Raw genomic sequence first — 22,144 nt, 5'->3', positions numbered from 1 at the left:
TATAGGGTCCCATAGGAAACACTGAMCAACACTTTGGTTCCTACCCTGTCAAAATAACTCCTCCCTGGCATTTTCATTCATTGTCATGTCACACTGTATTCAAAGTGCCCACTATTATATTCTAACTATAGAATTAAAATAATTATTTTTCCATGATTCCAACAGTTCACCCAAGTGTTTTGATCTACATCGCAAGTCAAATCGCAATTAACAAAATTTGGTAAAGGCCTAGATATCGTGCAGTCCTACGTGGCAGTGTGGATTAAAACAAAATGAGTGCAGGAAATGTGGAAATTGATGAGAAATGTAGTTTGTTTTATACTGTTCAAATAATCAGAATGGAGAAAGACCCATTTTGAAATAACTTAATGTATGTGTTCCCACCCTAGGGTCAATCATTACACCGTATGCAAATTTAGAGCATAAAATACCATCATACTGTCACTTTAAAAAAAATACCGTAATATGGTATTTTGGCCATATTGACCAGCCCTACGTTACACCCCTACCAAATAGGTATTGTATTTCAGCCAGAATGYTAATGGATTTTAGCTAAGCTCAGCACTGTTGATTGCAAAATCTGTCAAAACATTTATTTATTTTAAAGATTTACAACAGATAGCCTAGCATATGGTGGGGCAAAACAGTGCTGTCACACGCTGCCTTCATTCATTCCTGATGTACATTTTGTTGCTGTTGGTGTAAAGTCTCACCCCAAATAGCCTCTTGCTAGTGAGCTGAGAAAAATATTGACCTCTAGTATGTAGGATACAGTACTTTTGTATTGTGCTCCTTTGCAACAATGACACGCAGCCCTTCACGGACAGAGGCCTGAATCCCAGGTGGCTTGTTAAGTGTGCAGCTCTACAGTGTCTTTGGAACACGCTGACTGGTAAAGAGCCACTTGTTATCTGTGTATAGCAGGCACCGCATTGCTAAATAATAATTTATTGAGACATTCCAACCCATCAGAGCATGGCACATCTCTTGAGAAAAGATGKGTTTAAGGTTCCTTTGTGCGTGTGTGTCGTGACTCGTGTGTCTATAAAGTGGCTTGCTACTCAGGCCGTTAATGTCAGGTGAAAAGGCTGCTATGGGGGGAGACGGAGATCAAGCAAACATGGACTACGCCGCTCTCACAATTCATTACAATTATGCGAAGTTGGCTCTTCCCTAGAGTATTGACAATTCCTGTTTAAAAAAAAAAACTGCACAATTCTCATTTGGGAAATAATTACAATCTGTGTATAATTATTAATGTAGAATGAAAATTCTGTATTGGCATGTAATTCTATTCAATGATTGGGATAAGTCCTTTTTTCCTTTATGTATCTGTAAGGAATACAACTTAGTCTAAGAATTGTCACCCTACAAACCAGTTTAGAGGTTGTGTCCTTACAATAACATGCGTAGCCTTTTGAATATATACAGAACTAATCCTTTATTTACATTTGACAAACATGATCAAACTTCCCTTATTTTGGTCTTGACAAGATGGCTGTTACTAGCAAATGCAGAGATAAAAATAGAAACGATGATGCACATAATGGAGTGCGGTTTTTCGTGTTATTCATGTTAAGTAGCMATTTATTTAATCCTACTCATTCGCTAATAGTCATGAAAATACATAGGAAAACTAAACAAAATAGACATCTTGATTTAAGGTGACGTCAGAGCTTATAGTTTCATGGAACATACAGAAGGTAACGCCATACTGCAGACACAATCATTCCAGCGTTTTTCTTCTCCATAGTTTATATGCATACAGTTCTCATTTCCCCTGGCGTTATCAGGCTGTMCATTGCTCCAGTCGCGGTAGTAGAACCTGAACCCGTCACTCCACAGCCAAAGGCCCTCCTGGGTAGCGTCCTGTCCGCCGATCCAGGCTCTTGGGAAGTTGTGYGTCTGTCTGCGGATCATCTCCTGAATGAAGTGGTTCTCTTCTGTGCTGTGGATGGATGCCAGGTTGGCCCCCTGAAACGCGCAGTACTGCTCCGACTCGGCCCATGTCCGTTCGGTGCGGATGTATGTGAAACAGCGGTGTCCATGTTTGAACCAGCCTGTGGGGCATACGCTACTGCTTTCTGTCTTCACCTGCTCCTCCTCCAGAGACATGGACTGCTCTACACCAAGCTCCTCTGATGGCTCGAGAGAGACCCTGTTCGGCGTCTGTTTCCTCCAACACCTCGAGAGGTGGGTTCTGTTCAAAGTACTTTCCCTCGGCACCCATGTCCTCCATAGGAGGAACATGTCCGGCGTCAATATTCTGTAAGATTTCAAAAGTAGGGAGCTCTGGGTTTGCCTCTTGTGAACGCTCAAGAGGAAGAAGTTGGGCCTCCATTAAGGGCATTTTGTTGCTAAGCTCCAAGACGGCACTGACAAGTAGGAGGATGGTCAACTTCGCCATGGCACTAGTCTCATATTAGAGGGTTCTGTTCATCTGGAGAAAGAGATGCACCTTTTATACAGTACAGGCCACAAAAGTAATTCCTAACAATGGTTAACTAGTCATGCTGATATAAGAATGTTTACGAGTGATTCCTGTAGCAATTGATCAAAGTACAAAAAAACAAGTATCTGTTTCCTTATTGATGAATGCCTCCACGTGAGCGCAGGGATTTATTGTAAACAAGGAACGTGCCGAATTAATTGTCTTTTATGGTCATCTCTCTTTCCTTGTCATGGCATGTTTCTTGATACCATCCATGTTTAAAAAAATAAAAAAATAAAATTTAAACAAAGTTAAAGGCAGTCGACTGCATTATGAATTCACTCACAGCAGTTTTATGTTTCATAGCTGTTTTTAACCTGTACTCGACATTGGCTTCCTTGTTCTGGGCTTTGTGTTGTCTTAGGATTTCCCCCATGGTATATCATACATTTTTTACATTTACATTTAAGTCATTTAGCAGACGCTCTTATCCAGAGCGACTTACAAATCATATTACTTGATATGGTCAACGAGGTCATTGTATCAATTTCTTGTGGTAGTGTCTGAGTAAAAGCCGAACAATTCACGATGCTCCTAACAGTGAAGTGTTCTGTTTTTCAAATGGCACAATATACACATTTATTGCCAAATTAATGACTTTTGTTGTAAAAAGATAGGGCCAGCTCAGTTGGTGTACTAAATCCAGTGCCTGGAGGGCTCAAAACCTCTACATTAAATGCCGCAGGGGATTTTATTAAGGAGACAATTTGCTATGCCCCTTCTGCTGTTTTTGATGGAGGACCAGTTTATAGCCCTGGTGTGTGTGTGTGTGTGTGTGATGCAGTGTTCTTCTGCTGTCTGGCCCTGCTGTGGTTACTCATTGACTTGTTGTCATGAAACCACAAAGCTTCTGACCACAATGACATTGTGGTACTGGGCAGGATGGCATGTACACACTCAGTACAGGAATTTCTAGATAAAGGATTATCAAAGCCAAGAATTTGTTGATAAAAACATACATTGGATCAGTTCCGTTGTGCATAGTTGTTGGGACAGAAAGTAGACACATTTTTAAGTGAGACGATTAGAATGATAATCTCTTCCTCAGTAGGCTATTGTGTCAAGGATGTGTGAAGGTCACCTCCACGTTCAGGGGATGCACATAGCTTCTAGTAGTTTGGATTACTATCTAGGAAAGTAGGAGAGGGTCAGGAAATTCTAAGTATGCGACTGTCCTCTTCTTGGAGACAACTCTGGTAACGTTCTATGAACCACATATGAATAGTGTATTATCCCCCATCATGCTTTAAAATTAATGTAAGCTTCTATAACAGGTTGTGGCAATGTAATGGCCTGTATCAAATCAAAGTTTATTTGCCACGTGCACCGAATACAACGGTGAAATGCTTGCTTACAGGCTCTAACCAACAGTGCAAAAAAGGTAATAGGTGAGCAATGGGTAAGTAAAGAAAAAAAAACATTTAAAAGACAGTGAAAAATGACAGTAGCGAGGCTATATACGGTAGCAAGGCCATAAAAGTAGCGAGGCTACATACAGACACCGGTTAGTCAGGCTGATTGAGGTAGTATGTACATATGGTTAAAGTGACTGCATATATGATGGACAGAGAGTAGCAGTAGCGTAAAAGAGGGGTTAGTGGGTGGCGGGACACAATGCAGATAGCCCGGTTAGCCAATGTGTGGGAGCACTGGTTGGTCGGGCCAATTGAGGTAGTATGTACATGAATGTATAGTTTTTAACTGACTATGCATATGATAAACATAGAGTAGCAGCAGCGTAAAAGAGGGGTTGTGGGCACACAATGCAAATAGTCCGGGTAGCCATTTGATTACCTGTTCAGGAGTCTTATGGCTTGGGGGTAAAAACTGTTGAGAAGCCTTTTTGTCCTAGACTTGGCACTTCGGTACCGCTACCGAACAGTCTATGACTGGGGTGGCTGGCGTCTTTGACAATTTTTAGGGCCTTCCTCTGACACCGCCTGGTGCAGAGGTCCTGGATGGCAGGCAGCTTAGCCCCAGTGATGTACTGTGCCGTATGCACTATCCTCTGCAGTGCCTTGCGGTCGGAGGCCGAGCAATTGCCGTACCAGGCAGTGATGCAACCAGTCAGGATGCTCTCCATGTTGCAGCTGTAGAACCTTTTGATGATCTCAGGACCCATGCCAAATCTTTTTAGTTTCCTGTGGGGGAATAGGCTTTGTCGTGCCCTCTTCACGTCCGTCTTGGTGTGACCATTCTAGTTTGTTRGTGATGTGGACACCAAGGAACTTGAAGCTCTCAACCTGCTCCACTACAGCCCTGTTGATGAGAATGGGGGTGTGTTCGGTCCTCCTTTTCCTGTAGTCCACAATCATCTCCTTAGTCTTGGTTACGTTGAGGGATAGGTTGTTATTCTGGCACCACCCGGCCAGGTCTCTGACCTCCTCCCTATAGGCTGTCTCGTCGTTGTCGGTGATCAGGCCTACCACTGTTGTGTCGTATGCAAATTTAAAGGTTGATGTTGGAGTCGTGCCTGGCCATGCAGTCGTGGGTGAACAGGGAGTACAGGAGGGGACTGAGCACGCACCCCTGGGGGGCTCCAGTGTTGAGGATCAGCATGGCAGATGTGTTGCTACCTACCCTAACCACCTGGGATTCCGTGAAACATAGGATATTACAGTTTTTGATGTCTTGTTGGTAGGATATTTGTGATCGTACCTCGTCTAATTTATTGTCCAATGATTGCACGTTGGCGGGTAATAGTGACGGTAACGGCAGCTTTCCCACTCGCCTCCTGCTGGTCCTCACGAGGCATCCCGCTCTGTGTCCTCTACCTGCGTCTCCTCTTGCAAATAATGGGGATGTTGGCCCTGTCAGGTGTTTGGAGAATGTCCTGTGCTTCCTGCTTGTTGAAGAAAAAATCTTTGTCTAATCCGAGTTTTGTGATCGCTGTCCTGATATCCAGAAGCAATTTTTTGCCGTAAGATATGGTTGCAGAAACATTATGTACAAAATAAATTACAAATAACGYGAAAAAAAACAATGGCATAATTGGTTGGGCGCCCGTAAAGCTGCTGCCATTTCTTCCGGCACCATTAACACAAATAATGCGTCACAAACCTAGGAAGTGTTCATATAAAGTGATACGGGTCATGGAGTTTTGAGCACCTGAACCAAGTCCTGGTCTAATGTCATCAAGCCTATGCTGTTTGAATAGCAACTTCCTTGGCGCTCAGTAATGGCCTCCCTAAWAGGTTCTAGCATTATCCTCACATGGCTATATGGAGATTCAGAGCTTGGGTGTACATTTACATTTACATTTAAGTCATTTAGCAGACGCTCTTATCCAGAGCGACTTACAAATTAGATGAGCATATTGTTTTGAGTGTGTGTATTCCATCATTAAGTGTGGGATTGTGGTATGTTCATATACTTTTTAACGTACCCTCACAGCAGGGAAAGCCAGGGGAAGGGGTTATTTGTAAGGGGGACTTTGCTGGATTTCCTAATATTATTCATCTAATATGTTGAATATTTAGTTTGGATATGGTGTCAGCCCATGACATCTAAGACCATTGAATTTGGTTAACTATCTTGTGAAATACAGTGTGAGTGACGCAATTACTTGTTTAGGCAGTATTGGCAGCCAATCATAGTCATCCATTGTAACACGAGTTAGAAAAGTGAAGTTAAGCGCAGCCTATAGGCCTATTGATTTTGTGAATGCGTTAAGGCATTCCCTTCTAACTGGAGATCAATATGCATATKTAATCAAGGAACAATGAGGTTGCAACTCTCAGCCATCCATCAACAAACTCTGCTATATTTCACCCAAACCAACATAACACACGGCAGTGAAAGTATAGGAATTAGGCAATACATTTTGGTTTTCAGTCAACGGGGTGAGGCTAAATCATAAACATTATTGAATAATCCTGTATAGAATATTTTTTTTATAGTATTCATTAAAAAATTGTGTTCTAAACAGGTTTATTCAATGCTTTGCTTTTGAAGACCTTTTCTGTAGTGGCCAAGTTTTTCTTTGGCTCGAACACACTTTTCCTTCGTCATTTCATTCTGCTCTACAAGTTTGACTGTCTCGGGAGTGTAACTCAATCAAGCATAGCAGAACCACCAGTTCCACCCAGAGCGTGTCATTACACACGACYAATAACCCCCATGGGTGTTTTGGCATCTCTCAGGGCTCTGATAAACTGTTCCACCTTGTTTGTCACTTTCAGGTAAACTGTGGGACCTGTTCCCTTATGTAGAAAATGTTTATTTTGACTGCATATTATACCATCTCTTAGACTCATCGGAGCACTTGCTCCAGGTATGGTGTGTGTGCGTTGTCCTGCTGGGAGGAAGTGGACGTATTTCCAGTTCTGTTTAGTCAGACACCCCCCCTGTCTTTATAGCTACATGATCTGCTTTATATCAGAAGAAGTAATTCAAAGCTAGTCTCTGAATCACCAGTCAGGCTACCCATCTATCACTGCTGCTCAGTAATTAACGCTGTGCATTTAGATTAAAAAAAAAAATCAATTTGAGGTATGTTTATGGGGCTTATAAATTATACCATAACTTGCATAAGCGGACAGGAATTAGCCACATTTTACATAGGCCTATTCCAAACGGATAATTATAAATTAATGTCTGTAATATGAAGTATTGTTCAGATTTGATATCATCTTTTTTAGAAAGTGCAACCTTGCACTGTCAGTGACATTTAATTGAGCATCTGGCCTCCGCTTTTATCACATTTCTGAAAACAATTTTGGTACTTGATTAACTTTTTGTAGCCATTTCAAATTTGTTAAGTTACTATCTTGTTTGGCCACATCTTGCCAGTTGTTGGCTTGATGAYGGAGAGAGTGTCTTGGGGGGGTCTGGGTAGTTCTAATTCTAGCACGTAATCAGCAGGTGGGTTTCTGTGCTTTTGTGTGTGTTGTGCATATGAAGACTCAAACACCCCATACACCACTCGTACACACACTGTGCCCTCGGCACTGAAACAAAGGTGGCTGATAAGCCTGGTCAGGGAAAGTCACACATGATCACACTCGCACAAGATCTGCTTGCTCCTTCCTTCCCGTTCCCCTCCTCCTGCCCCCTTTCACACACTGTTGATTGGCTCAGAGAAGGGAAAGCGCTTGTGAAACCTTGCTGCTTGCTCTGAGACGAGGGAGAGATCACACATCGTGTCTTAGCCAACAAGGTAAGGCAGTGCCTGAAAAGACAAATGATAGCAAATRGCCTCTGTCTGGTATAAACTTTTTTGCAACTACTTAAATGAACAATGGCATATGTATGTGGTGGCAGGTAGCCTAGTGGTTAGAGYRTTGGGCCAGTAACTGAAAGGTTGCTGGATCCAATCCMCGAGCTGACAAGGTAAAAATCTGTCGTTCTGGCCCTGGACAAGGCAGTTAACCCACTGCTCCTAGGCCGTCATTATAGATTGTAAGAATTTGTTCTTAACTGGCTTGCCTAATAAAATACATTTTAAAAGGTATTTAAGTGAGTGGAAATGGTTATAGATGTGTTGTCTCAAACTTCAGSTCCTGAAGGGGGCGCCTCAGGGGACTGAAACCATAGTATGTAGCTAAGCAGAATGCCATTTTGTATTTAGAAGCATGCAATCTTGTGTATTGTACTCCAGTAAGATTATCAGGAGAGGGTAAGCAAGTGCTTTACTAATGTGGTTTCTCACAACAAAKTAATTGTTTCCAATAAATTGTATTTCGCAAAATCTTATCCTGTGCCGTGACTCCCTGTTAAATTATACCGATTGTAGCAAGAGCAACTTGTTGCCGTTTTTAGTCTTTCTGTTTATAGAAGTATAGGAAAGGTGTTMTATTTTTCAGTTTGACAAGCAGTTTGTATCAGTGTCACCATGTTGAGGATAACAAAGACCTTGCTTAGTGTTGCATTTCCTCAGAGACCATGTTCTCGTGTCAAGCTGTGACTGTCCTCATAACCCCACATTTTGGGCTCCCGAATGGTGCTGCGGTGTAAGGCACTGCATTTCAGTGCTAGAGGCGTCACTATAAACCCTGGTTCGATTCCATGCTGAATCAAAACCGGTTGTGATTGGGAGTCCCGTAGGGCAGCGCACAATTGGCCCAGAGTTGTTGGGGTTTGGCCGGGGTATGCCGTCACAGTTATTTACAATTTGTCCTTAACTGACTTGCTAAGTTAAATAAAGGCWAAAATTTGACAGAACAAACAAGATTTTAAGAACTAATGGATCTATCGTTTCCTATACAACATGTATTTTTTTGTAATGTTTATGAATAGCTATTTGGTCAGAATAGGTGAGAGTCTAATAGAAATATCCGCACATTCTGGGAAAAATATGCTACGTTAGCACATTGTATAACCACGGATTTCAGCTCTAAATATGCACATTTCCGAACAAAACATAAGTGTATGTATAACCTGATGTTATAGGACCTGTCTCTTATACACATCTAGATGTGTATAAGAGATGGGGTTTGGCCGGGGTATGCCGTCACAGTTATTTACAATTTGTCCTTAACTGACTTGCTAAGTTAAATAAAGGCAAAAATTTGACAGAACAAACAAGATTTTAACACGTGTACGTGTTCCACAGCAGTGCGTGACAAGCATGTMGGCCCCAACCAAGAGAACCCAGTGGCGAGAAGAACTGCAGAACTTCCGCAGGGAACACGGCATCTCCAAGAAGGTGCTGCTCAACTGCTGCCTGGTCCAACGCATCATCGCCTGGTACAGGGAACTCCACTTGAGTGGGTTGGTAGCTTAGCTTAGCCGCTAGCTATGCTATCAATGGTTGTTAAAGTGACGTCACGTTGCCCTGAGACCTGAAGACTCAGGATTGAAATGATCGGTGGTTTGCTATATAGTGTATTGGATACAATGATCAGCTTTGTAGTAGTGTCAGAGAACATGTTATCCGATCAGAGCAGAACGTTGATTTGTATACACAAGCGCTGGGTCTTGATCATGGTATCTGCTATTGCATGTCATTGTGGTGAAATGATGCAATGTCAGATACAGTGGGGAGAACAAGTATTTGATACACTGCCGATTTTGCAGGTTTTCCTACTTACAAAGCATGTAGAGGTCTGTAATTTTTTTTATCATAGGTACACTTCAACTGTGAGAGACGGAATCTAAAACAAAAATCCAGAAAATCACATTGTATGATTTTTAAGTAATTTGCATTTACATCCCTGTGGCATATCAAGAAGCTGATTTAAACAGCAGAGCATTACACAGGTCCACCTTGTGTTGGGGTCTTTAAAAGGCCCCAMAATGTTCAGTTTTGTCACTAAACACAATACTACAGATGTCTCGCATTTTGAGGGAGCTTGCAATTGGCATGCTGACTGTAGGAATGTCCACCAGAACTGCTGCCAGAGAATTGAGTTTTAGTTTCTCTACCATAAGCCGTCTCAATTAAGTTTTGGCGAATTTGGCAGTACATCCAACCGGCCTCACAACCGCAGACCACGTGCATGGCGAAGTGTGGGCGAGCGGTTTGCTGATGTCAACGTTGTGAACAGAGTGCCACATGGTGGCAGTGGGATTATGGTATGGGCAGGCATAAGCTACGGACGACAAACACAATTGTATTTTGTCAATGGCAATTTGAATGCACAAATACAGTGACGAGATCCTGAGGAACATTGTAAGGCCCATTTTTTGATTTTATATTTAAAAAAATAAAAAATCTATCTGTGATCAACAGATGCCTAATGAATTTATTTAAAATCAGATTTCCTCATATGAACTGTAACTCAGTAAAATGAATGAAATTGTTGCATGTTGCATTGTGGAACATGAGTAACACTAGGGAAGACCGAACCAGAATTCTAAATTACAACTGCTCATTGAACAACATTTTCCTCCAGGCCACAGTAGCACAGTCTCAGATGCCATTTTAATGCAAAACAAAAACATAAAATTGAGTTTTATACTGTACTAGGTAACAAAAAACCCAGATGCTCCGAACCCAAGCCATGAAAATCTAAGAAAAAGGGAAATCTCCGAATAATCCAAACTGAAAGACAAAGCCTTTAGGACAAATTGATCTCAGTTAGATAGCCAAGACTATTTCATTACTTTTTCCACCCAATGGTTAAATCTACATGATAATAATTCCCACGGGTCCTGCTCGTTCTCTTTTGAGGATATGTCCTTGGAAGATTTCTAAGACTAAAAAATACCCCTGCCAATTTAAAATTATATTGGTGCGGATAATGTCCAAGCCATATTTCCATACAAGGCTGTATTGTATATTGACAGAATATAGAAATTCCAAATGTTTACTTTTAAGGCAAGTTYTCTGGACACGCATTAAGCCTGGTCCAAAAAGTTATTTCATTGACAATTCTCCATAGAGAATGCTTTTTATACAATAGTCCAACACCAGGCTTAATTTGTGTCCGGAATACCGACTCTGGAGACATATACTAAGACCACAGGAAATGCAGAACTCATTGGCAGTAAAGCAAGTAAATCTGATACACAGCCCCTAACCAAAGTCACCTAACTGTTTCTCTACCATCTATCAGTTTATGGCCAATGTCTTCTGATCCAATTGGAGGGAGCTCTCCTATAGCAAATGCTATTCCAAAATGCCCTATGACCAATGTACATATACAGCCCACTGAGTAATCAATAACACTGCCGTTACACTGAAAATACATTTATCTACCGCTGTCAGCTTCAGCATACGGTGCGATGAGCGCCGATCATTTTTCATTCTGACTGGACCATAAATTGTGCCGTTCCTACAAAAGGTGAGGACAGGGCTGATCGATATCACATTAGTGTTTTAATAGTCCTGGAAGCATGAGATGTTTTTTGCCCCACATACAGCGAGACGGCCTGATATGAATCAGTGAACAAGGTAAAGCATATTTCTGGGACTTGTGATTGATTACAAATTAACAGTAGACAGACCAAATCATTAGACAAATATTCCTGCCCAAAATATCAAGGATTAAATAAAATACTTTTTCTTTTTTTAACTCACCGGTGCATCTTGATCATTAAAAAAAAATCTCTAATTAGGAACCAGCTCTTTGCTGCACATCMATTTTTAAATGTGGGAAAATGACCGGGCCATCCATGGGTATATATCGTCGGCTGTCATCAAACCACAAAGTGCAACACCATACGCTCATTACACAGCTGGAGTCCCTGGAGTACTAGTGACGCTACCACCAAAACAAAGACATGCTGAAAAAAGATAAGCGTTATGTTGACAGGGGAAATCAACCTGCTAGTAGCTGTTGAGGAACCTGCCAATCTCTTTGTCTAATGACACATTGATGCATTACAGCAGGGCAATTCCACAGTAAGAGTGATGCTGAGACTCAGATTCTTCACTCTAAAATGTATGTCAAGCAAAAACCACAGATTTTTCAAAGTTAAACAAATTAAATCCAGTCAAATTGTATGTCACATGCGCTGAATAGGTGTAGACCTTACCGTGAAATGCTTACTTACAAGCCCTTAATCAATGCAGTTAAGAAAGAGTTCTGAAAATATTTACTAAATAAAGTGAAAAATAWAAACGATTTATTAAAAGTTAACACAATAAAATTACAATAATGAGGCTATATACAGGGGGTTCTGGTGCCGAGTCAATGTCCTGGGGGTACAGGTTAGTTGAGATGATTTATACATGTAGGTAGGGGTAAAGTGACTATGCATAGATAAAATCAGCGAGTAGCAGCAGTTTAAAAACACAGGGGTGGGGGGGTGTTAATGCAAATATTCCGGGTGGCCATTTGATTAATTGTTCAGCAGTCTTATGGCTTGGGGGTAGAAGCTGTTAAGGAGCCTTTTGGATCTAGACTTGGCGCTCTGTTACTGCTTGCCGTGCGGTAGCAGAGACAACAGTCTGTGGCTTGGGTGACTGGAGTCTTCAACAATTTCTTTGGGCCTTCCTCTGACACCGCCTAGTATATAGGTCCTGGATGGCAGGAAGCTTGGTCCCCAGTGATTTACTGGGCTGTTTGCACTACCTTCTGTAGCGCATTACGGTCAGATGCCGAGCATTTGCCATACCAGGCGGTGATGCAACCGGTCAGGCTGTCTCATCGTTGTCGGTGATCAGGCCTGCCACGGTTGTCGTCAGCAAACTTAATGATGGTGTTGGAGTCGTGCTTGGCCATGCAGTCGTGGATGAACAGGAARGGACTAAGCATGCACCCCTGAGGRACCCCYGTGTTGAGGATCAGCGTGGCAGATGTGTTGCCTACCCTTACCACCTGGCGGTAGCCCGTCAGGGAGTCCAGGATCCTGTTACAGAGGGAGGTGTTTAGTCCCAGGGTTCTTAGTTTAGTGATAAGCTTTGTGGGCACTATGGTGTTGAACGCTGAGCTGTTGTCAATGAACAGCATTCTCACATAAGTGTTGTTTTTTTGTCCAGGTGRGAAAGGGCAGTGTGGAGTGCGATTTGAGATTGCGTCATCTGTGGATCTGTTGGGAGGGTATGTCAATTGGWGTGGGTCTAGGGTTTCCGGCATAATGGCGTTGATGTGAGCCATGACCAGCCATTCAAAGCATGTCATTGCTACTGACGTGAGTGCTACGGGCCGTAGTCATTTAGTCAGGTTACCTTYGCTTTCTTGGGCACAGAGACTATGGTGGTCTGCTTGAAAAATGTAGGTATTGCAGGCTCGGTCAGGGAGATGTTGAAAATGTCAGGGAAGACACTTGCTAGCTGGTCCGCGAATGCGGTGAGTACACGTCCTGCTAATCGGTCTGGCCTCACGGCCTTGTGAATGTTGACCTGTTTAAAGGTCTTGCTCACATCAGCTACCGAGAGCGTGATCACACAGTCGTCCAGAACAGCTGGTGCGAGCATAAAAGGCTTTTAGCCCCTCGGGTAGGCTTGCGTCACTGGGCAGCTCACGGCTGGGTTTCCCTTTGTAGTCCGTAATAGTTTGCAAGCCCTGCCACACCTGACAAGCATCAGAGCTGTTGTAGTAGGATTCAGTCTTAGTCCTGTATTGAAGCTTTATCTCTTTGATGGTTCGTCTGAGGGCATAGAGGGATTTATTATTAGTGTCCCGCTCCTTGAAAGCTGCAGCTCTAGCCTTTAGCTCGATGCGGATGTTGCTTGTAATCCATGGCTTCTGGTTGGGATATGTATGTATGGTCACTGTGGGGACGTTGTTGTTGATGCACTTATTGATGAAGCCTGTGACTGAGGTGGTATACTCCTCAATGCCATTGGATGAATCCCAGAACATATTCCAGTCTGTGCTAGCAAAACAATCCTTTAGCGTAGCATCCGCGCCATCTGAGTCACTGGTACTTCCTGCTTTAGTTTTTGCTTGTAAGTAGGAATCAGGAGGATAGGAAAATAATTATATTTTCCAAATGAAGGGAGAGCTTAGTGTGTCCAGTCTGTGTGTGTGGAGTGAAGGTGGTATGGAGTTTTTCCCCCCAAAACATACAACTCTATGCACAAGGACTACTTTTAACAATTTCCACTGAACATTTGAGAGTTCATAGCTGTATGGTTATTTAAACTTGTTTGACATATATATTTTACCCCCTTTTTCATCACAATTTTGTGWTGTCCAATTTGTAGTCTCATTGCTCCAATAGACTCAGGAGAGGTGTTGGTCGAGAGCCACGCGTCCTCTGAAACATGACTTTCCAAGCCGCCATGCTTCTTGACACTCCGCTCGCTTAATCTGGAAGCCAGCCGCACAAATGTGTCGGAGGAAACACYGTCCAACTGACGACAGAAGTTAGCGTGCTGGCTCCCGGCCCTCCACGAGTCGCTAGAGCACAATGAGACAAGGAAATCCTCCCCCTCATCCAAACCCTCCCCTAATGCGGACAACCCTGAGCCAATTGTGCGCCGCCCCATGGAGCTCCCGGTCATGGCCTGCTGTGACACAGCCTTGGATCCAACCAATACTATAGTGGCGCCTTCGACCTCTGCGCTACTCGGGAGGCTGAGTCTCAGCATCACTATTACAGTGAAATTGCCCAGCTGCATCTGCCAAGTTACCTCTTAAAGCATAACCTTTTAGCAAGTGACACGTGCTATATCACTCATGAATGACATTTTGCATTAAAATTATATTTCAGTCAGGACACAAGCATACAGAAGTCACTGTCACTTAACCCTAGGACTGATGAAAACACATTTTTAKTTACCCTTCATCGTATTTCCAGCTGCCTGCTGACCTTGTGCCACTATGTATGCATGTCATATCACTGTTCTCTTCATTTGCATTTTGTTTCTTCAGATGGAGTTTGCCTCAGTGTGGCACATGCAGTCTGTAGATGACTCTATCATTAGGATCCCATTGTAACRCCTCCAATGGAGTTGTTAGTGTCGGTCTGTCTTTGAATATAAATGTGTGTTTTTGTCTGCCTTCAGTTGTTATGGAGCCCTCTACCTTGTAATCAGTGAGCTACGGCCCCCTTGCTGAGGCCAGGCCAGCGTCAGGTGTTCCTGTCAGGTGTCTCGCCCCACCAAGACAGAACATTTGTTTGTTCTCGCCATCCCTCCTTCCTCCTGCAATTTGTCTCAAAGCGTATTACCCCAGTCTGAGAACAGACTGCTTCTTCATTACTTAGATAATCACACTACAGCCCTGCCAGGTGCCRAAAAGCCCGTCAGGACCAAGGAGCAGTTGCTGGCAAATGAGCAAGCTTGCTAAATCGGGCATAAATAAATACGCATGCCCTGAGTCAGAGCTCGAGGGCTAGTCAATATATCTTTGAGAGGGCTGCACACCATGATGGGTTGTATACTGTGATTTAGGCTGCTTTGGATTTGTCAAATGTGTTGAGGTTTTGGGTTATTGGATTTAATTGAATGGCAGGCCTTTTGTCCATATAGGCCTACCTAGTTTTRTTATTTGTAGGTGACTGATATTTTATTAAAGTATTATTTTGACAATTGTATCAGAATCCTCTATGTGCTTCAGTGATGTTGTTCACAGAACAGGACGACTCCAAACTATGCATAAGCAAGCCTAATATTACATTTGGACGATAGAGGGGGCAAGAGCACAAGATATGTATCATTACCAGTGTTTTTGTCCTGTATGCAATACCATTTGTAAGTGAATTAATACCAACTAATAATGTGGATATCTTCAGTTTCTAGTGCACAATGCAAACAGTTTTACTGTTTTTAATTGCTCTTAGAATTCCGAGTTAATGAGGTTCTGTGATGTTTCCTTATTGATCCTCTGTACTAGCTGCTCATGTATTTGATCTTTTTGAAAAATAATTTTGTTCATTGGAATAGGCCAACTKGATTTTGGTGATCTAGCCAGAAAAAAATATGATTAATGTATTGTACATCTGGTATCGGTTATACTGTACTTTGTTACATATTGTATAATTATGAARCCTATAGGCCATCTCCTATATGATATTTCCAAACTCAATTTACATAGTAACGCAGGGTTAGGCTCTTGAAAGGTGTTGGATTTCTACAATATTTATTATGATCTCTGCTTTAACCACAACTTGTCTTTTACCTCTGCAAGTACTGTTTGATTTGATCATCCTCAGATGTTTCAAAGTGTCATATTGCAGGCGTATGTGTCGAAGATGAAATTGGACGCCACGTGTATCCATAGGCTGTGCAGGTTAAATAACTTGTCATTAACAGCTACTGTTGTTGAATGTGTAGCACCATTTACTTGCTTTCACAGGCTGTCGCTCGCTTGATCTCGGCCATGGCCTACACATTGCCTGTGTTAGCAGCAGGGTTTTAATATTCAGGTCAAATTGGCAGTTTTGTATGTGATAATTGTACGATTATTTGATCTTGAATAGCTTTCAGTTTGAATATATAGCAGCTTAGGCCTTTTATTGTCACTATGGATTTGCATAAGATTAGACAACTATCCAAGCTGGCTAATAGGTTGTCAGTARCATGCTTCATGTTGCAATACTACACATTTTCTACACTTGAATCTCTATCTAGGCAATTAGCGTACATGCTAAAGTCACTCTAGACTGAGTAGATATTTGCTAGAGTTGGCAAGTATCCTCATTGTCATGCAGTCTTTTGATTGTTTTGTTCCCAGACACACTTGATGCAATAAACTCKGTTTTCTGAAGAAGTTTGGCCGCACTTGAATAATAAAATAATGCTGGCATAAATATGGATAGATTGTGGCATATCACTGTCATTAGTGGCCAGTCGTGAAATGAAGCTAATTAGTATTCATCTGATGATATGGCACTCGAGTGAGCTTAAGCACTCGCAAATTGTTCAATTTTTCAGCCTCAACATTGCGTGTGTTCAAAATAAGTAATTAGAATGGAATACCGTCATAGTTTTGGGGAATGCTGGGATATTGACTCACTTGTTATGCTCAGTTGGCTCGAAGATCCATGAAATTCCTTAAATGCCACATGAAAACACACAAAGAATTCCACTTCATTTAAATTGGCTTTATAATTTCGAATTAAATTAAGAATCACAGAACAAAAAACACAACCTCTCCAGGTTTTCCACCTTAATTGAGTGAAAGCGTTGTTCCAATTCAACTTCTATGCTACAGGTTTTACTGCATGCTTTTCCCCCTCACAGGGGGCACCAATGCTCTCCACGGCTCTGCCTATCCCATCCATCAGATGCAGAGTCCCTCACCATGAGATGACATGTCAGGGTCGTATCCTCCAATTCCCCTGGGTAGCAAGGCAAGCACTCGGAAACAGTTTCTTGTAACATGAGCATGAAAAGGAAGCATTTTCTCATTTGGATTTTTTGGTTTTGCTATTCTTTGGTGAACTCATTCGGTCTGACTTGCACTGTTATTGAGTTTATTGCTGGAGGAAAAGAGCAGTCGMAGAACGAGATGTAGGCCTAGCGGTTTTGACGTAGTGCTGAGTGATGCTGCTGAAATGGCCTCTTCACCTTGAGGATTAATGCCTGTCATCCCCTCTTATCATTTTTTTTATTAAGTACTAGTGAAAATGTTTGTCAGACWTGCAAGCATTTCACAGTTTATTACTGCCAATGGCAATGTTAATGGGCAGACCAAGTACAGACAAGACAGCTGAGTTTCTGATGTATTACATCAAATACATCAAATACAGCTTTTCCCCTATGGATCAGTTACTGTCGTTGAGTACATACTGTATCACGCTTCATTGGTTTAAAGACTTGTTTTCATCCTTCCCACTTTGCCAAAGTGGGAGTCCTCTGTCGGCCTTGATGGATTAAAGTGAAACTTGCAGCAGCAGAGTTACTGTTTGGGGAAAGGGGAGGACGAGTAATTGCCCAAAAAGTGCCTGCGTGTCCCTTGCCCCTTTCCTTTTTCATCTTGTTGATTCATCTTTTGTAATGTGTCATTTGCGAAGCTTGGAAGCACATAGTGGGGTTGCCTCTACATCACCTCGGACCACTGTCGCATGGCTAGAAATTGCTAGAGAGGAGAACACTTGCCACATGTGCCCGAAGACTTACGTTTCAAATCAATTGTACAATTATCATGCTGATGGCTGGACAAAAATTAGAGTTATTATTTTTGATAGATTTTATTTCAGTCATTATTCACCTGGCTTGCAGTGAATATTAGTCATGACCCCTTTACTTTTTCCATCTGTGTCGATTTAAATGAAAAGGCCACACTCAGTTTCTTACTTGATCAGGCGAACTACGAGCTGTTTTAGCAGTTAGCACCATTCATTTCCCATTAACATAATGGCGACGTTGATAATGGTGGCCCAGAAGGCCCCTATGATGACATTGGGTGACGCAATTAGTTTTATTACTCAATGGTGTGAGTAGTTGTTGTGCAAAAAGGTCAAAAACGCACACTTGAGTATTAGTTACAAATGTTTCATCCATAATGAGACTGGCAGTCCTTTACCCCACTTGGCTGGAGCCTGTCTCAACAGAACCCTACACTRTGTGATGATAAACAGGATTAGCATCTAAATGTGGCTAACAGCCAGTGCTTCGTTCAGAATGGTCGACCYCCTGCTAACGAAGCCCGCTGCAAAACGGCTCAAAGTTACCCGGTGATATACAATAGGACTCGTAACTGTCATGGGATACGTCAACTGAGATGCCACGCGAGCACGTGACACTCGTTGGTTTGCCCCGCCGTGCTAGTCTGTCCTTTCTGTATGTGGTGTTCATTCTATATGCCTCCATCATTAAAGCTGCATCTGTAACCACATACATTGTTTTCCATTCATTCTCTGTAGCAGTGTATTTTACTATGTAGGTTCAGGGGACTGTCTGACAATTACCTATATGAAAACTACTGAAATTTGCCAATGGTACTCAGTAGTATCTCAGTAATTTTCATATTTGATATAGGTAATTGTCAGGCTGTTCCAAGGGCCGCCACAAACTCTAATTCACTGAGAATTAATCCAAGATATGCAACATTCCGTCAGCCTTTTAGAGAGTGGAGGCAATTTCACTTTCAAATGAAAACCTTCCTTCATTGTGGTTATTCGTAGGTCTTTAAATGCATCTCTGCCATTAGCAAATCTCTGCTTTGTCATCAATCAGCTGTTACTGTATTTCCAAGATGGCCGCCGTAGATAATATGTATCGCTCTCTGTAGACGAACATGCTTCAGCTGTGTTTGTATTCCAGAGGTCACTTAAAAATCTTCCCAGCGTGAAGTAGTTCCTATTCGTTCTGATTGTGTTGTGATTGTGAYGTCATGTTGTAAACCTTTTCCCAAGTCAATAATTGCATGCACGTCTGTGTGGATTGCTGAGTTCGTGCAGATGTTTCACCCCCCCCCCCTCCCCGCCTTGATTTATCCAGCTAAATAGCATTATTAGCTGTGAATTGGTTGAGATGGCTTGTTCTCAGAGGTGTGCAGTTTTAACTTGTTTGTATAGCTAACTATCAAACAATTATATGCATTGTCAATCGAAAACGTTGTGCCCAAGTCCTGTCTCTTATACACATCTAGATGTGTATAAGAGACAGGTCTGGTTGAGACGGGAGTCATGTAAAAATCTTCCCAGCGTGAAACAGTTCCCAATCGTTCTGATTGTGTTGTGATTGTGACGTCATGTTGTAAACCTTTTCCCAAGTCAATAATTGCATGCACGTCTGTGTGGATTGCTGAGTTCGTGCAGATGTTTCACCCCCCCCCCCTCCCCGCCTTGATTTATCCAGCTAAATAGCATTATTAGCTGTGAATTGGTCGAGATGGCTTGTTCTCAGAGGTGTGCAGTTTTAACTTCTTTGTATAGCTAACTATCAAACAATTATATGCATTGTCAATCGAAAACGTTGTGCCCAAGTCTTTGCAATCTCAAAAAATCGCAGCACTTCAACGGATTGGTCAGAGTCAATATCCTAGCCACCATTTGATTGGCAGATGTGTGACGCAAATACGTGTACTATCAACAGAAGTTTTGAGGTCGAGGGAGAGTGTGCGAAACATCCGCCTTAGCTCAGCCATCCACATAAAGAGATGTGCATGCAGTTATTGAACTGGGAACATTTTCACGCATTTTGCAGCATGATGTCACAATCAGAACGACTGAACTATTTCACGCTGGGAATATTTTTACATGACAGCCTGGCTGTGCTAAAAATAGCCCCTGTGATTGATACTAGGAACAGTGAAAGTCTGCTCCCGTGGCCAGAAATGACATTATATGCATCTGTAGCTACGTTCCATTACAATTGGCAACAGATTTTCATGTGACTACTAAAATTTGCATGTCGAATGTTTTGTTAACGTTTATAAAATTGTCCCGACACTTTCCATCGCCTTTTCTTTTTTTTTTTACGCCATGACTTTACTCTGTGGATGGAAACATGGTTTGTCTCTGCTTTTACACCTGTCCCGGCGCCAATTTATTGCCTCTGTCAAATGACGTTGAGCACATGACAGAGGTGCGTTGCCGCAGCTGAGCGAGCGAGATAAGCAACAGAAGGTGTTTAGAGATGACCTTGGAGTTCCACATAAGCACATTATTGCACACACAAAGTTGTCAAGATTTGAACTGTATTTTTCTATACACTTTCTATACACTACATTTAAACCAGGGACCCCAGTATTATTAGCGTTCCTTTAAAACTGTGTAATTGTATTGCTGGTATATGTTTACACTGTCCACATGGTTACTTGCATTCATTTGGAATGCAGCATAATGCCAATCGGAATCTGATAGATGCCTACGTCAGTACACGGATTGCAATGTCATGCAGCCGACTGTATGTAATGCTTCCCCATGTCCCAACCTTTCACCACATGGCATGTGTTGATCCGTGGTGTGAATGCCCAGACAGGTGGTTCTGTCAACCTGCCATTGGCGAAGGTGGCTTGGATCAAAAAGCTGTCACTATGAAGATGACATGGGATACACCAGTCTCAATGTCAACAGTGAGGAGATGACACCGGGATGCTGGCCTTCTAGGCAGAGTTCCTCTGTCCTGTGTCTGTTTTGCCCATCTTAATATTTTATTTTTATTGGCTAGTCTGAGGTATGGCTTTTTCTTTGCTACTCTGCCTAGAAGGCCAGCATCCCGGAGGCTCCTCTTCACTGTTCATGTTGAGACTGGTGTATTGCGGGTACTATTAAATTAAGCTGCCAGTTGAGGACTTGAGGCGTCTGTTTCTCAAACTAGACACTAATGTACTTGYYCTYTTRCTCAGTTGTGCACCRGGKCCTCCCACTCCTCTTTCTATTCTGGTTAGAGACATTTGCGCTGTTCTGTGAAGGGAGTAGGACACAGCGTTGTACGAGAGCTTCAGTTTCTTGGAAATTTCTCGCATGGAATAGCCTTCATTTCTAAGAACAAGAATAGACTGACGAGTTTCAGAAGGAAGTGCTTAGTTCTGGTCATTTTGAGCCTGTGATCGAACCCACAAATGCTGATGCTCCAGATACTCAACTAGTCTAAAGAAGGCCAGATTTATTGCTTCTTTAATTAGGACAACAGTTACAGCTGTGCTAACATAATTGCAAAAGGGTTTTCTAATGATCAATTAGCTAATCCAAGTTTACAGTAGCGTGCGTGGGCCTGGCGCCTGGGCCTTCAGTGAGGTCCTACACAGTCCCACCCGAATTAATCCACCTGTTATTACCATCATTTAGATGCCATGGCTCTAGACACTATACATTTAGACAGAAACGCAGTATAACCAGGCGTTGCGTCACCTTGAAATTGACATTTTTTTTCAGAGAATTGCAGGGGAAGAGTACAGTTCAACTAATAGGCAAGAACATAGTCGAGTGCAACAGAGTTATATTAATATTCTTCTCTATCCATTTCTGGTCCACAAACTTTGAGCTTTAAGTCCCCAAAAATAAATACAGTGTGTTCACTAAACAGCGCATTGTCGCACCCAAAGCAGTTTCACCGTGATGATAAAGACACATAACTATTCACTGAAAATAAAAGAAAACAAATACTTTGCAACATAGGCTATTTGCCATTTTATTTTGTTAATATATAGGCTATTTAATATTAACAGAAATAAAATGCGAACATACATACACATTTAATAAAAAATAACATGCATTGTATGCCTACTCACCAAAGACTGATTATTAGACAGTTGCGTGCGCTTAGGGGATCGTGAGAAAAATGCTGCAAGGCCATTGAGGTTGGCAAAGAAGACCTTGCATTCTTTAAGCTTTGAGGTCCTTGAGTCAGTACTAAATTTAGTCGATGTGCATAGCAGTGAATGAATAAGGCATCGGTGCCCTCTCCTTAACTTTAGCCTGCACCCC

General features: G+C 42.2%; 2 protein-coding genes across 2 annotated transcripts in view; one reads left to right on the top strand and one right to left on the bottom strand.

The window, feature by feature from the left end:
• LOC111960400 (Kv channel-interacting protein 4) overlaps positions 1–22,144 on the top strand; it is a 303,730-nt gene that overhangs the window by 28,123 nt on the left and 253,463 nt on the right. The window lies entirely within an intron of this gene.
• On the bottom strand, positions 1,416–2,430 carry LOC111960401 (ladderlectin-like). Its single transcript, XM_023982389.2, has one exon. The coding sequence runs from the start codon at positions 2,248–2,250 to the stop codon at positions 1,678–1,680; it is 573 nt and encodes a 190-aa protein (XP_023838157.1). The 5' UTR covers positions 2,251–2,430; the 3' UTR covers positions 1,416–1,677.

The sequence above is a fragment of the Salvelinus sp. IW2-2015 genome, linkage group LG37 (assembly GCF_002910315.2).
Source record: "Salvelinus sp. IW2-2015 linkage group LG37, ASM291031v2, whole genome shotgun sequence".
Taxonomy (NCBI): Eukaryota; Metazoa; Chordata; class Actinopteri; order Salmoniformes; family Salmonidae; genus Salvelinus; species Salvelinus sp. IW2-2015.
Note: the sequence above shows the minus strand (reverse complement) of the source record. Positions and strands in the feature narration are given on the sequence as shown.